General features: G+C 44.5%; 1 protein-coding gene across 3 annotated transcripts in view; it reads left to right on the top strand.

Annotated features, from left to right (window-relative positions):
• The first annotated feature begins 355 nt into the window (after positions 1 to 355).
• The window catches only part of TELO2 (telomere maintenance 2), a 105218-nt gene continuing 89182 nt past the window's right edge, over positions 356 to 16391 (top strand). Inside the window, exon 1 of one of the 3 annotated variants that reach the window (XM_063934669.1) lies at positions 356 to 508. Coding sequence is in view for 1 of the 3 variants with exons in the window: in XM_063934668.1 (XP_063790738.1) it covers positions 1187 to 1208 (22 nt within the window). In the remaining 2 variants the exon portion in view is untranslated. Of the gene's footprint in view, positions 509 to 878; positions 1209 to 16391 lie in introns of those variants that run through there. The other 2 variants (XM_063934670.1, XM_063934668.1) reach the window with 2 other exon arrangements.

Genomic DNA, 16391 nt, shown 5'->3' with positions numbered 1-16391 from the left:
AAAAACTCATGTTGACCTTTTCACCTGTCGACCTAATGTCCATGTCGACCTTCAGTAGTCGACTCGACCTAATGACTGTCGACCCAGCTAAGTTGTGTTGACCCAACGGCCCATACCCCTAGCACGGAGTCCAGAGTGCGTTGCTGGGAGGGTGGTATCAGGACTGCTGCGTTTGGTTTGTAGAATTAACACATCACCGCTGCTGCTGACAGTGTGCTAATGGTACGGTAGATGCTTGAATCAAGTGGTACTAGCGACTAGATCAGCCATAATTAATAGCAGCAGCAGCAGCAGAGTTTCGCGCTGGTGCTCCCATCACATGACGCTGTGTCATCGCCTCCTATCACATGACGCTGTGTCATCGCCACCTTTTGCCGATTCTCTCTTACCGCTGCGGTTTGTGCTGGTGTAGTAAGATGGCGGCGCCGAGGCCGAGCTTCCCACTGAGAGGAGCAAGATGGCGGCGCCCATCAAAGCAGACAGATGTGTTGACAGTGTAGGAGAGAGGGTGAGTGTTTAAAGGAAGTATCCGTTGCCTGTATCTGTATCGTGTGTGTTCTGTGTCATAAGCCGATGTGACTGGAGGTGTAATGTAGGATATGAGCAAACCTTCAGTGTTAGGAAGCTGATAATGTACAGTATGTGAGACGGTAACTTAAGTCTCTGTCGGCCTGGATATTCTTGGTAGAAACATTCTTATTTTTATTCCAGGGCAGTACTGGTACTGTCCTCACAGCTAAAGTGGAACTAACAGTCCCAGCATGCACTACCACTCTATGGCATCTTCATTGTCTACCTGTTCTGGAACTGCAAGTCACAGCATGTCTGCTATTCTGTGGAAATGGCAGCCTGTGGCTTTCCTGTTGTGAACTACAAATCCCTCATAACCGCTGTGACTTGTAGTTCTGCAGCAGTGGAAGAGCAGAGGTTACCTAAATCATGGATTTTTTATATAACATAAATCATACTTGTCAACTCCCGCATTGTCCAAGAGACTCGGGTAGCTCTCAGGATCTTGAGACTAAAATGTTTCCTTGCAAATATCACCATCACGACCTGAGCAGAAATATGGGGAAAGGGATGACTGGGCTGATAACACATTTCACGGCACTATGTTCCCCGCACTCATCTGGACGTTCTCCTCCAGGATTTCCCAGAGGGGAAGCATTAAGGAAATATGTAGAACATGCCGACCCAGAATGGTTTAAGTAAATATATATATATTTTTTTTAAGTGTGACAAAGGGCCGGATGTAATGCCACCCAAGTTCGGCGAATGTGCTGGATGCCGGCCGAACCTTGATGGGTTTTTTTTTAAAGGGGCAATCACTTACAAGGCAAAACAATGCCCTGTATGTGATTGCCCCTTTAAAAAAACGTACGAGTTTGGCCGGCATCCCGCACAGCAGCCAAAATCGGGCAGCGTTACATCCGGCCCAAAGTATTAGATTGTGTTTTATTGAAATTGGTTTTATATCAAATTATTCATGTTTTAAATGTTCATATTATATGGCCCATATCTATCAAGCCTTGGAGAGTGATCAGCCAATCACCTCCTAACTGTCATTTTTCAAACACAGCCTTTAACATAGGAGGTGATTGGCTGACACTTTATCACTGTACTATTTATCACTCTCCAAGGCTTGATAAATGTGGACCTTAATTTCTATCAACATATTATAAGCAGAATACCGCACCAGCTATTCTTTTATATTCTATCTTCTACCCTTTCACACGCATATGGAAATCCCTGTTTCTCTGACGTCCTAAGTGGATGCTGGGACTCCGTAAGGACCATGGGGACAACTAAAAGAAAGCTTTAGACTACTGGTGTGCACTGGCTCCTCCCACTATGACCCTCCTCCAGACTTCAGTTAGATTCTTGTGCCCGGCTGAGCTGGATGCACACTAGGGGCTCTCCTGAGCTCCTAGAAAGAAAGTATATTTTAGGTTTTTTTATTTTACAGTGAGATCTGCTGGCAACAGACTCACTGCAGCGAGGGACTAAGGGGAGAAGAAGCGAACCTACCTAACTGGTGGTAGTTTGGGCTTCTTAGGCTACTGGACACCATTAGCTCCAGTGGGATCGACCGCAGGACCCGACCTTGGTGTTCGTTCCCGGAGCCGCGCCGCCGGCCCCCTTACAGAGCCAGAAGCAAGAAGTGTTCCGGAAAATCGGCGGCAGAAGACTTCTGTCTTCAACAAGGTAGCGCACAGCACTGCAGCTGTGCGCCATTGCTCCTCATGCACACCTCACACTCCGGTCACTGATGGGTGCAGGGCGCTGGGGGGGGGGGGGGCGCCCTGAGGGCAATATAATACACCTTGGCTGGCAAATCATCACAATATATAGTCCCAGGGCTATATATGTGACAAATTACCCCTGCCAGAATCCATGAAAAAGCGGGAGAAAAGTCAGCCGAAAAAGGGGCGGGGCTATCTCCCTCAGCACACTGGCGCCATTTTATCTTCACAGTGCAGCTGGAAGATAGCTCCCCAGGCTCTCCCTGTAGTTTTCAGGCTCAAAGGGTTAAAAAGAGAGGGGGGGCACTAAATTTAGGCGAAATATGTTTATACAAGCAGCTATTGGGGGAAAAATCACTCAGTTATAGTGTTAATCCCTGCATTATATAGCGCTCTGGTGTGTGCTGGCATACTCTCTCTCTGTCTCCCCAAAGGACTTTGTGGGGTCCTGTCCTCAGTCAGAGCATTCCCTGTGTGTGTGCGGTGTGTCGGTACGGCTGTGTCGACATGTTGGATGAGGAAGGTTACGTGGAGGCGGAGCAGAGGCCGATAAATGGGATGTCGCCCCCTGTGGGGCCGACACCAGAGTGGATGGATAGGTGGAAGGTATTAACCGACAATGTCAACTCCTTACATAAAAGGCTGGATGACGTAACAGCTGTGGGACAGCCGGCTTCTCAGCCCGCGCCTGCCCAGGCGTCTCAAAGGCCATCAGGGGCTCAAAAAACGCCTGTTACCTCAGATGGCAGACACAGATGTCGACACGGAGTCTGACTCCAGTGTCGACAAGGTTGAGATATATACACAATCCACTAGGAACATCCGTTACATGATCTCGGCAATGAAAAATGTGTTACACATTTCTGACATGAACCCAAGTACCACATAAAAGGGGTTTTATTTTTGGGGAGAAAAAGCAGCCAGTGTTTTGTTCCCCCATCAGATGAGTGAATGAAGTGTGTAAAGAAGCGTGGGTTCCCCCGATAAGAAACTGGTAATTTCTAAAAAGTTACTGATGGCGTACCCTTTCCCGCCAGAGGATAGGTCACGTTGGGAGACATCCCCTAGGGTGGATAAGACGCTCACACGTTTGTCAAAAAAAGTGGCACTGCCGTCTTAGGTTACGGCCACCTTGAAGGAGCCTGCTGATAAAAAGCAGGAGGCTATCCTGAAGTCTGTATATACACACTCAGGTTCTATACTGAGACCTGCAATTGCCTCAGCATAAATAGTGCTGCTGCAGCGTGGTCTGATACCCTGTCAGATAATATTAATACCCTAGACAGGGATAATATTTTGCTAACATAGAGCATATTAAAGACGTCGTCTTATATATGAAGGATGCACAGAGGGATATTTGCCGGCTGGCATCCAGAATTAATGCAATGTCCATTCTGCCAGGAAGGTATTAGAGACCCGGCAGTGGACAGGTGATGCTGCCTTTAAAAGGCACATTGAGATTCTGCCTTATAAGGGTGAGGAATTGTTTGGGAATGGTCTCTGGGACCTCGTATCCACAGCAACAGCTGGGAAGAAATTTTTTTACCTCAGGTTTCCTCACAGCCTAAGAAAGCACCGTATTTTCAGGTACAGTCCTTTCGGCTTCAGAAAAGCAAGCGGGTCAAAGGCGCTTCCTTCCTGCACAGAGACAAGGGAAGAAGGAAAAAGCTGCACCAGACAGCCAGTTCCCAGGATCAAAAATCTTCCCCCGCTTCCTCTGAGTCCACCGCATGACGCTGGGGCTCCACAGGTGGAGACAGGTGCGGTGGGGGCGCGTTTCGGGAACTTCAGGGACCAGTGGGCTTGCCCACAGGTGGATCCCTAGGTTCTGCAAGTAGTATCACAGGGATACAGGCTGGAGTTCGAGGCGACTCCCCCTCGCTGTTACCTCACATCAGCCTTGCCTGCTGCCCTCGGAGAAAGGTAGTACTGGCGGCAATTCACAAGCTGTACTTCCAGCAGGTGAAATCAAGGTACCCCTCCTTCAACAAGGCCGGGATTACTATTCCAAAATGTTGTGGTACCGAAACCAGACGGTTCGGTGAGACCCATTCTAAAATTGAAATCCTTGAACACTTATATACGAAGGTTCAAGTTCAAAATGGAATCGCTCAGGGCGATTATTGCAAACCTGGAGAATTTCATGGTATCACTGGACATCAAGGATGCTTACCTGCATGTCCCTATTTACCCTCTTCACCAGGAGTACCTCAAAATTGTGGTACAGGATTGCCATTACCAATTCCAGACGTTGCCGTTGGTCTGTCCCCGGCACCGAGGGTATTTACCAAGGTAATGGCCGAAATAATTATCCCGTACTTGGACGATCTCCTTATAAAGGCGAGGTCCAGGGAGCAGTTGTTCGTCGGAGTAGCACTATCTCGGGAAGTGCTACAACAGCATAGCTGGATTCTGAATATTCCAAAGTCGCAGCTGGTTTCTACGACGCGTCTACTGTTCCTGGGTATGGTCTGGACACAGAACAGGATAAAAAGGGTTTCTCCCGGAGGAGAAGTCCAAGGAGTTGTCGTCTCTAGACAGAGACCTCCTAATACAAATACAGGTGTCGGTGCATCAATGCACGCGAGCCCTGGGAAAGATGGTAGCTTCTTACGAAGAAATTCCATTCGCCAGGTCCCATGCAAGGATCTTCCAGTGGGATCTGTTGGACAAGTGGTCCGGGTCGCATCTTCAGATGCATCGGTGGATAACCCTGTCTCCAAGGGCCAGGGTGTCGCTGTTGTGGTGGCTGCAGAGTGCTCATCTTCTAGGGGGCCGCAGATTCGGCATACAGGACTGGGTCCTGGTGACCACGGATGCCAGCCTTCGAGGCTGGGGGGCAGTCACACAGGGAAGAAACTTCCAAGGCCTATGGAAAAGTCAGGAGACTTCCCTACACATAAATATTCTGGAACTAAGGGCCATTTACAATGCCCTAAGTCAGGCTAGACCCCTGCTTCAACACCGGCCGGTGCTGATCCAGTCAGACAACATCACGGCGGTCGCTCATGTAAACCGACAGGGCGGCACAAGAAGCAGGATGGCGATGGCAGAAGCCACAAGGATTCTCCGATGGGCGGAAAATCATGTGTTAGCACTGTCAGCAGTGTTCATTCCTGGAGTGGACAACTGGGAAGCAGACTTTCTCAGCAGACACGACCTCCACCCGGGAGAGTGGGGACTTCATCCAGAAGCCTTCCAAATGATTGTACACCGTTGGGAAAGGCCACAGGTGGACATGATGGCGTCCCGCCTCAACAAAAAGCTACAAAGATATTGCGCCAGGTCAAGGGACCCTCAGGCGATAGCTGTGGACGCTCTGGTAACACCGTGGGTGTACCAGTCGGTGTATGTGTTCCCTTCTCTGCCTCTCTTACCCAGGGTAATGGGAATAATAAGAAGGAGAGGAGTAAGAACTATACTCATTGTTCCGGATTGGCCAAGAAGAGCTTGGTACCCAGAACTCCCAGAAATGATCTCAGAGGACCCATGGCCTCTGCCGCTCAGACAGGACCTGCTGCAGCAGGGGGCCTGTCTGTTCCAAGACGTACCGCGGCTGCGTTTGACGGCATGGCGGTTGAACGCCGGATCCTGAAGGAAAAGGGCATTCCGGAGGAAGTTATCCCTACGCTAATTAAAGCTAGGAAAGAAGTGAACGCAAACCATTATCACCGCATATGGCGGAAATATGTTGCGTGCTGTGAGGCCAGGAAGGCCCCAAAGGAGGAATTTCAGCTGGGTCGATTTCTGCGCTTCCTACAGTCAGAGGTGACTATGGGCCTAAAATTGGGTTCCATTAAGGTCCAGATTTCGGCTCTTTCGATTTTCTTCCAAAAATAGAACTGGCTTCACTGCCTGAAGTTCAGACTTTTGTTAAGGGAGTGCTGCATAGTCAGCCCCCTTTTGTGCCTCCTGTGGCACCTTGGGATCTCAACGTGGTGTTGGATTTCCTAAAGTCACATTGGTTTGAGCCACTTAAAACCGTGGAATTGAAGTATCTCACGTGGAAAGTGGTCATGTTGTTGGCCTTGGCTTCGGCCAGGCGTGTTTCAGAATTGGCGGCTTTGTCATGTAAAAGCCCTTATCTGATTTTCCATATGGATAGTGCAGAATTGAGGACTCGTCCACAATTTCTCCCTAAGGTGGTATCAGCCTTTCATCTGAACCAACCTATCGTGGTGCCTGCGGCTACTAAAGACTTGGAGGCTTCCAAGTTGTTGGACGTAGTCAGGGCCCTGAAAATTTATGTTTCCAGGACTGCGGGAGTCAGAAAGACTGACTCGCTATTTATCCTGTATGCGCCCAACAAGTTGGGTGAACCTGCTTCAAAGCAGACTATTGCTCGCTGGATCTGTAGTACGATTCAGCTTGCACATTCTGCGGCTGGACTGCCGCATCCTAAATCAGTGAAAGCCCATTCCACGAGGAAAGTGGGCTCTTCTTGGGCGGCTGCCCGAGGGGTCTCGGCTCTACAACTTTGCCGAGCAGCTACTTGGTCGGGGTCAAACACATTTGCTAAATTCTACAAGTTTGACACCCTGGCTGAGGAGGACCTAGAGTTTGCCCATTCGGTGCTGCAGAGCCATCCGCACTCTCCCGCCCGTTTGGGAGCTTTGGTATAATCCCCATGGTCCTTACGGAGTCCCAGCATCCACTAGGACGTCAGAGAAAATAAGATTTTACTCACCGGTAAATCTATTTCTCGTAGTCCGTAGTGGATGCTGGGCGCCCATCCCAAGTGCGGATTGTCTGCAATACTTGTATATAGTTATTGCCTAACTAAAGGGTTATTGTTGAGCCATCTGTTGAGAGGCTCAGTTGTTATCATACTGTTAACTGGGTATTGTATCACGAGTTATACGGTGTGATTGGTGTGGCTGGTATGAGTCTTACCCGGGATTCAAAATCCTTCCTTATTGTGTCCGCTCTTCCGGGCACAGTATCCTAACTGAAGTCTGGAGGAGGGTCATAGTGGGAGGAGCCAGTGCACACCAGTAGTCTAAAGCTTTCTTTTAGTTGTGCCCAGTCTCCTGCGGAGCCGCTATTCCCCATGGTCCTTACGGAGTCCCAGCATCCACTACGGACTACGAGAAATAGATTTACCGGTGAGTAAAATCTTATTTCTCTAACGTCCTAGTGGATGCTGGGGACTCCGAAAGGACCATGGGGAATAGCGGCTCCGCAGGAGACTGGGCACAAAGTAAAAGCTTTAGGACTAGCTGGTGTGCACTGGCTCCTCCCCCTATGACCCTCCTCCAAGCCTCAGTTAAGATTTTGTGCCCGAACGAGAAGGGTGCAATCTAGGTGGCTCTCCTGAGCTGCTTAGAGTAAAAGTTTAAATAGGTTTTTTATTTTCAGTGAGACCTGCTGGCAACAGGCTCACTGCATCGAGGGACTAAGGGGAGAAGAAGCGAACTCACCTGCGTGCAGAGTGGATTGGGCTTCTTAGGCTACTGGACATTAGCTCCAGAGGGACGATCACAGGCCCAGCCATGGATGGGTCCCGGAGCCGCGCCGCCGGCCCCCTTACAGATGCTGAAGCAAGAAGAGGTCCATAAATCGGCGGCAGAAGACTTTCCTGTCTTCATAAGGTAGCGCACAGCACTGCAGCTGTGCGCCATTGCTCTCAGCACACTTCACACTTCGGTCACTGAGGGTGCAGGACGCTGGGGGGGGCGCCCTGGGAAGCAATGAATTTACCTTATTTGGCAAAAAATACATCACATATAGCTCCTGGGCTATATGGATGTATTTAACCCCTGCCAGTTTTCCAGAAAAAAGCGGGAGAAGAGCCCGCCGTGAAGGGGGCGGGGCCTATCTCCTCAGCACACAGCGCCATTTTTCCCACACAGCTCCGCTGGTAGGAAGGCTCCCAGAATCTCCCCTGCATCCTGCAACTACAGAAACAGGGTAAAAAAGAGAGGGGGGCACTTATTTGGCAAAATAACAGATATAAGCAGCTATAAGGGATAGACACTTATTGTAAGGTTGTCCCTATACATATATAGCGCTCTGGTGTGTGCTGGCAAACTCTCCCTCTGTCTCCCCAAGGGGCTAAGTGGGTCCTGTCCTCTATCAGAGCATTCCCTGTGTGTGTGCTGGGTGTCGGTACGTGTGTGTCGACATGTATGAGGAGGAAAATGATGTGGAGGCGGAGCAATTGCCTATAATGGTGATGTCACCCCCTAGGGAGTCGACACCTGAATGGATGGCCGTAATTAAGGAATTACGTGACAGTGTCGGCACGTTACAGAAAACTGTTGACGACATGAGACAGCCGGCAGCTCAGTTAGTGCCTGTCCAGGCGTCTCAAACACCGTCAGGGGCTATTAAACGCCCGTTACCTCAGTGGGTCGACACGGACCCAGACACAGACACTGACTCCAGTGTCGACGGTGAAGAAACAAACGTATTTTCCAGTAGGGCCACACGTTACATGATCACGGCAATGAAGGAGGTTTTGCACATCTCTGATACTGCAAGTACCACAAAATGGGGTATTATGTGGGGTGTGAAAAAACTACCCGTAGTTTTTCCTGAATCAGATGAATTGAATGAAGTGTGTGATGAAGCGTGGGTTACCCCAGACAAAAAACTGCTAATTTCTAAAAAATTATTGGCACTATATCCCTTCCCACCAGAGGTTAGGGCTCGTTGGGAAACACCCCCTAGGGTGGATAAGGCGCTCACACGCTTATCAAAACAAGTGGCGTTACCGTCTCCAGAAACGGCCGCCCTTAAGGAGCCAGCAGATAGGAGGCTGGAAAATATCCTTAAAAGTATATACACACATACTGGTGTTATACTGCGACCAGCAATCGCCTCAGCCTGGATGTGTAGTGCTGGGGTGGCTTGGTCGGATTCCCTGACTGAAAATATTGATACCCTGGACAGGGACAATATATTATTGACTATAGAGCATTTAAAGGATGCATTCCTATATATGCGAGATGCACAGAGAGACATTTGCACTCTGGCATCAAGAGTAAGTGCGATGTCCATTTCTGCCAGAAGAGGATTATGGACGCGACAGTGGTCAGGGGATGAGGAGTTATTTGGGGGCGGTCTATCGGACCTGGTGGCCACGGCAACGGCTGGGAAATCCACCTTTTTACCCCAAGTCACCTCGCAGCAGAAAAAGATACCGCCTTTTCAGGCTCAGTCCTTTCGTCCCCATAAGGGCAAGCGGGCAAAAGGCCACTCATATCTGCCCCGGGGCAGAGGAAGGGGAAAAAGACTGCAACAGACAGCTTCTTCCCACGACCAGAAGCCCTCCCCCGCTTCTGCCAAGTCCTCAGCATGACGCTGGGGCCTTACAAGCGGACTCAGGCACGGTGGGGGCCCGTCTCAAGAATTTCAGCGCGCAGTGGGCTCACTCGCAAGTGGACCCCTGGATCCTGCAGGTAGTATCTCAGGGGTACAAATTGGAATTCGAGACGTCTCCCCCTCGCCGGTTCCTGAAGTCTGCTTTACCAACGTCTACCCCCGACAGGGAGGCGGTATTGGAAGCCATTCACAAGCTGTATTCCCAGCAAGTGATAATCAAGGTACCCCTCCTACAACAGGGAAAGGGGTATTACTCCACGCTGTTTGTGGTACCGAAGCCGGACGGCTCGGTGAGACCCATTTTAAATCTGAAAGCCTTGAACACTTACATAAAAAGGTTCAAGTTCAAGATGGAGTCACTCAGAGCAGTGATAGCGAACCTGGAAGAAGGGGACTATATGGTGTCTCTGGACATCAAGGATGCTTACCTCCATGTCCCAATTTGCCCTTCTCACCAAGGGTACCTCAGGTTTGTGGTACAGAACTGTCACTATCAGTTTCAGACGCTGACGTTTGGATTTACACAAAAACAACAATTGAGTCAAAGGCTTCCTTCGGCGCATGGGAAAAATTGAGGAATGATTGAAACTTTCCTCAACCATGTAGTATAACGTATTAATAGGCGTACCCCCACTCACGCTGTAATGAGGTGGGTTAAACTCATCAAGGTATCTTTAATTTTCTAATGTCAAAAAGAGGGTCTCAGATGGCGTACCCCAACTCACACGATAATGGGAATCTGGACTCCTATCAAGGTTTCTTTAAGGTGTCTTCTAACGATAGTTTATGCAGGTGTGTCCTCCATACGTGATGACATCATTTACATGCGGAAAACGACAAGAAAATATCCAATGTATAGAATTTTCTATACCATACACTATAAACTGTGCAATTATATATTGTTATAGTAATTGTATGTACCACCACTAAGTGATTCCTTCACCAGATTGTAAATGAGGCAGGCGTACCCCTCACTCACACAGAGATTAGATGTATAACTCGTATAAAGGTATCTTTGTGTTGAACGAGGGTAAAAATCTCATGGGCGTACCCCAACTCACACGTGAAGCAATGGATGGAATCTCATCAAGGTATCTTTATCTGGTCTTTATAACACACCCACACTCACACAGGGGTTTGATATATGACTTCTAAGGTGTCTTTTTGTGCAGAGGGAAAGGATATGAATATCTCATGGGCGTACCCCAACTCACACGTCAAGAGGCAGGTTGAATCCCATCGAAGGTATCTTTATCCTGTCCTTATATCAACACTTTATGCAAGGGAAATCCTCTGTACCAATCTTTGGCAGTATTAAACTCCAAGGCATAAATCCCAAAATTGAGAGAATTCAATGAAAGAGAGTCTTTGTGTGACATATGGTTTCCAAAAACATCGGTAACATCAAAGTTCCAAAAAATTTTTTTTATTGAAAACCATAAGATATTTTATATTCCACAAAAATTGACATCTATAGCCTATTTGATATCAAAAATTGATATAAAAAAAAATTGTTTACATCCAAAAACATAAATACAGGAATGGAGTTAAAAAATGTATGTCCACTGAAAATTCAATAAAAAATAAAAACTCAAAAAATTAAAAATTCAATAAAAAAATTCCGATTGAAAGAAATGGCTACTCACACAGGGATCTGTCGACGCGTTTCGGTCTCCTGGACCTTTTTCAAGACATGACCTTCTGTGTGAGAAGCCAGCTATTTATGATGCCTGTAGCCAATTGTCTCCTAACCGGAAGTCAAAAAACCGGAAGTGACCTCATTGCTGGTAATTTACATTTTCATTAAAAATTTACATTAAAAATTACATATACATAAAGAGGCAAATATGGTCCCTATTATTAAACCAAAGTTATGCCTTATTATTATAAATATATTGTGATAGAGGAGCGAATCTATCTTTTACCATTCTACGACAAAATGTCGCTCGGAATTATGGGAAATGTAGTCCCACAAAGATAACGTTACTCCTTGTTTACTAAATTAATCTAAATCGAATTTTTCACATCTTATAGTCTCCAGATAGCGTGTGCATATAATAATCTTGTTATTCAAACAATATTCACAAAGTTCATAGGGAAAATTAGAGACCCGATATTTCGCCGCTTTGCATCTTGGGAAATGTAGTCTTATGGGATCGTGGGTTGCCGTGGCGTCGTGAAGCTGGAACCGGAAGTTGTCGACGTGTCTACTTCCCTTCTATGCATGACGGGAAGTGTAGTTCTTTGATTGTCCTTTGCGCATGCGTTCTTGCCTCTCTTTCCGGGACATCGTATTCCTCCGTTCTCTGTGATATTGAAAACTTTAGTTTCTCTCTCTCTTTGGGTGTTGCGCATGCGTCTTTGCAATTTGTCTCCTTCATTGGCGTTCAAGAGCATTTTTATTATACACGGCCGCCTCCATTATCAATACTTTTTAGATGATTCGGGTTTCTTTTGACATTTTCATATGGCCAGTGATATTTCAATGACAGGAGAAAAAATACAGATGGATTATTACTAATGTACAATAAAAAATATATTACTGATATACAGTGAAAAATTAAACCATATTGTTGAACTGATGTTTTGTAATAGATAGCATTAATCCTAATTGAAAATGACATTCAAAATTACTAAAAGAATGCATAGAAACAAGATGAATAAAGTGAAATGAACATCTATGTGGCAGGGAAATTTTCATAGAAACCACTTCAATTCGAAATCTGAATTGAGACCACTGGGAATTAAAGTTTTACATTGATAAATTAGTTTCATTTCTGCTTTTGCTAGCGCTGCAGATGAATCTTTGTTTCTCACATTTGGTTTAATCACTTTTAACCCATAGATACCCGTTATTCCTGACGGGCAACAGTTATGTTGTTCTTTAAAATGTGTGGATAGAGAGTGCGTTAATAATCCCTTTCGAATGTTTCTGAGATGTTCACCTACACGAATCTTAAGGGGGCGGGATGTGCGGCCTATATAATAAAGACCACAACTGCAGCCTATGGCATATATCACATTCTTTGTATCGCATGTGACAAAATCCACTATTTTAATAATTTGATTGTTAATACATATCTCATTGATCTTATTTGCTCCTTTAGTGTTTTTACATCCCATGCAGTTCAGGCATCTATAAAACCCCTTTGATGTTATTTTTGAATTTAAAGTGGAAGATGGTAAATGACTCGCTACCAATGCTGATTTGATATTGGGGGCCTTCCGGTATATATGGATAGGTTTGTCAGGTATTAATGACCCGATGGACGGATCTCTTTTCAAAAGATTCCAGTGTTTTTTAAAGATATTTTCTATCTTTTTATGATGGGTGCCATATTCAGAAATAAAAGCCCATTCAAATTTGTTATTTTGTTTAGATTTTTTGGTATTCTTCTTTAGTAGTTCATGGCGTGGGACTGCATTCGTCTCATTTCTGGCTCTTTCTATAGTATCTCTGGAATAGCCACATGCGGTGAATCTTTCCTCCAATCTATTAGCTTGGGACTGGAATGTCGCATCATCGGTGCAATTTCTCTTGATGCGTTTAAATTGACCCACTGGAATCGATTGGAGCCAATTTTGATGATGGCAGCTATCTGATGGAATGTAACACTGGGAATCTGTTGGTTTTGTAAAAGTCTTGGTATTTAATTTGCCTTCCTCTACATAAACTGTAATGTCTAGGAAGTTGACCTCTTGTTGACTTATTTCGAAACTCAGGTTAATATTTCTATTGTTGTTATTGAGTTTACTACAAAATAAATTCAAGGAATCAAGATCTCCTTTCCAAACAAAAAAGATATCGTCTATGTACCGAACATAGGACACTAGGTTCGCGCCATAGGGATTATTGGACCATATATTGTCCAGTTCCCACGCCCCCATGAAAAGGTTGGCGTAACTTGGCGCGAACCTAGTGCCCATTGCTGTTCCTGTCTTTTGTATATAAAAATTATTTTTGAACAAAAAGAAGTTATTGGTTAATATAAAATTAATCCCACTCAAAATTAATTCTTGTAACTTCTCATCTAAATCTGAAAGTGTTAGGAAATATTTTACTGCTTCAACACCTTGTGTATGATCAATTATGGTGTAAAGCGAACTTACATCCGCAGTCACCAGGAAGAAATTATCTTCCCATACTTGTTGATCTAAATGAGTCAAGAAATCACCGGTATCCTTTAGGTGCGATTTGTTAAGCAGCACCAAAGGTTGTAGGTAAAAATCTATGAATTTAGACAAATTGGCCGTAATTGAATTAACCCCTGAAATTATAGGCCTTCCCGGGGGATTTTCAACACTTTTATGTACTTTAGGGAGTATATAAATTACTGGTGTCGTGGGACTTTCATTAACAATAAATTTGGCTTCCTTAGTTGTAATGGTTCCATTCTGTCTCATAATCTCTGACTCATATTTCTTTATGTCCATTAGACAGCTGGTTTTACTATATCTTTTTCCCGAAGTATATACAAGGCCCGTTCATAGAAACATTTGGGGCACTGGTAATAGAGGACCTAGAACAACTAAAGAAAAATCCCAAGAGTAGATCTAACCTTACATTTAAAGAACGTAAGGCATTACAAGATCTTAAAAATGATAAATCCCTCATAGTAAAACCAGCTGACAAAGGGGGTGGGATTGTCCTAATGGACATAAAGAAATATGAGTCAGAGATTATGAGACAATTAGAGGATATAGTAACTTACAGAAGTCTCAGGAACGATCCAACAGAGACCACAATCACCAAACTCAAAGCCCTGATTAGCATTTATGAGAAGAATGGAACCATTACAACTAAGGAAGCCAAATTTATTGTTAATGAAAGTCCCACGACACCAGTAATTTATATACTCCCTAAAGTACATAAAAGTGTTGAAAATCCCCCGGGAAGGCCTATAATTTCAGGGGTTAATTCAATTACGGCCAATTTGTCTAAATTCATAGATTTTTACCTACAACCTTTGGTGCTGCTTAACAAATCGCACCTAAAGGATACCGGTGATTTCTTGACTCATTTAGATCAACAAGTATGGGAAGATAATTTCTTCCTGGTGACTGCGGATGTAAGTTCGCTTTACACCATAATTGATCATACACAAGGTGTTGAAGCAGTAAAATATTTCCTAACACTTTCAGATTTAGATGAGAAGTTACAAGAATTAATTTTGAGTGGGATTAATTTTATATTAACCAATAACTTCTTTTTGTTCAAAAATAATTTTTATATACAAAAGACAGGAACAGCAATGGGCACTAGGTTCGCGCCAAGTTACGCCAACCTTTTCATGGGGGCGTGGGAACTGGACAATATATGGTCCAATAATCCCTATGGCGCGAACCTAGTGTCCTATGTTCGGTACATAGACGATATCTTTTTTGTTTGGAAAGGAGATCTTGATTCCTTGAATTTATTTTGTAGTAAACTCAATAACAACAATAGAAATATTAACCTGAGTTTCGAAATAAGTCAACAAGAGGTCAACTTCCTAGACATTACAGTTTATGTAGAGGAAGGCAAATTAAATACCAAGACTTTTACAAAACCAACAGATTCCCAGTGTTACATTCCATCAGATAGCTGCCATCATCAAAATTGGCTCCAATCGATTCCAGTGGGTCAATTTAAACGCATCAAGAGAAATTGCACCGATGATGCGACATTCCAGTCCCAAGCTAATAGATTGGAGGAAAGATTCACCGCATGTGGCTATTCCAGAGATACTATAGAAAGAGCCAGAAATGAGACGAATGCAGTCCCACGCCATGAACTACTAAAGAAGAATACCAAAAAATCTAAACAAAATAACAAATTTGAATGGGCTTTTATTTCTGAATATGGCACCCATCATAAAAAGATAGAAAATATCTTTAAAAAACACTGGAATCTTTTGAAAAGAGATCCGTCCATCGGGTCATTAATACCTGACAAACCTATCCATATATACCGGAAGGCCCCCAATATCAAATCAGCATTGGTAGCGAGTCATTTACCATCTTCCACTTTAAATTCAAAAATAACATCAAAGGGGTTTTATAGATGCCTGAACTGCATGGGATGTAAAAACACTAAAGGAGCAAATAAGATCAATGAGATATGTATTAACAATCAAATTATTAAAATAGTGGATTTTGTCACATGCGATACAAAGAATGTGATATATGCCATAGGCTGCAGTTGTGGTCTTTATTATATAGGCCGCACATCCCGCCCCCTTAAGATTCGTGTAGGTGAACATCTCAGAAACATTCGAAAGGGATTATTAACGCACTCTCTATCCACACATTTTAAAGAACAACATAACTGTTGCCCGTCAGGAATAACGGGTATCTATGGGTTAAAAGTGATTAAACCAAATGTGAGAAACAAAGATTCATCTGCAGCGCTAGCAAAAGCAGAAATGAAACTAATTTATCAATGTAAAACTTTAATTCCCAGTGGTCTCAATTCAGATTTCGAATTGAAGTGGTTTCTATGAAAATTTCCCTGCCACATAGATGTTCATTTCACTTTATTCATCTTGTTTCTATGCATTCTTTTAGTAATTTTGAATGTCATTTTCAATTAGGATTAATGCTATCTATTACAAAACATCAGTTCAACAATATGGTTTAATTTTTCACTGTATATCAGTAATATATTTTTTATTGTACATTAGTAATAATCCATCTGTATTTTTTCTCCTGTCATTGAAATATCACTGGCCATATGAAAATGTCAAAAGAAACCCGAATCATCTAAAAAGTATTGATAATGGAGGCGGCCGTGTATAATAAAAATGCTCTTGAACGCCAATGAAGGAGACAAATTGCAAAGAC

Source organism: Pseudophryne corroboree, chromosome 7 (genome assembly GCF_028390025.1).
Source record: "Pseudophryne corroboree isolate aPseCor3 chromosome 7, aPseCor3.hap2, whole genome shotgun sequence".
NCBI lineage: Eukaryota > Metazoa > Chordata > Amphibia > Anura > Myobatrachidae > Pseudophryne > Pseudophryne corroboree.
This window is presented reverse-complemented; position numbering and strand designations above follow the sequence as displayed.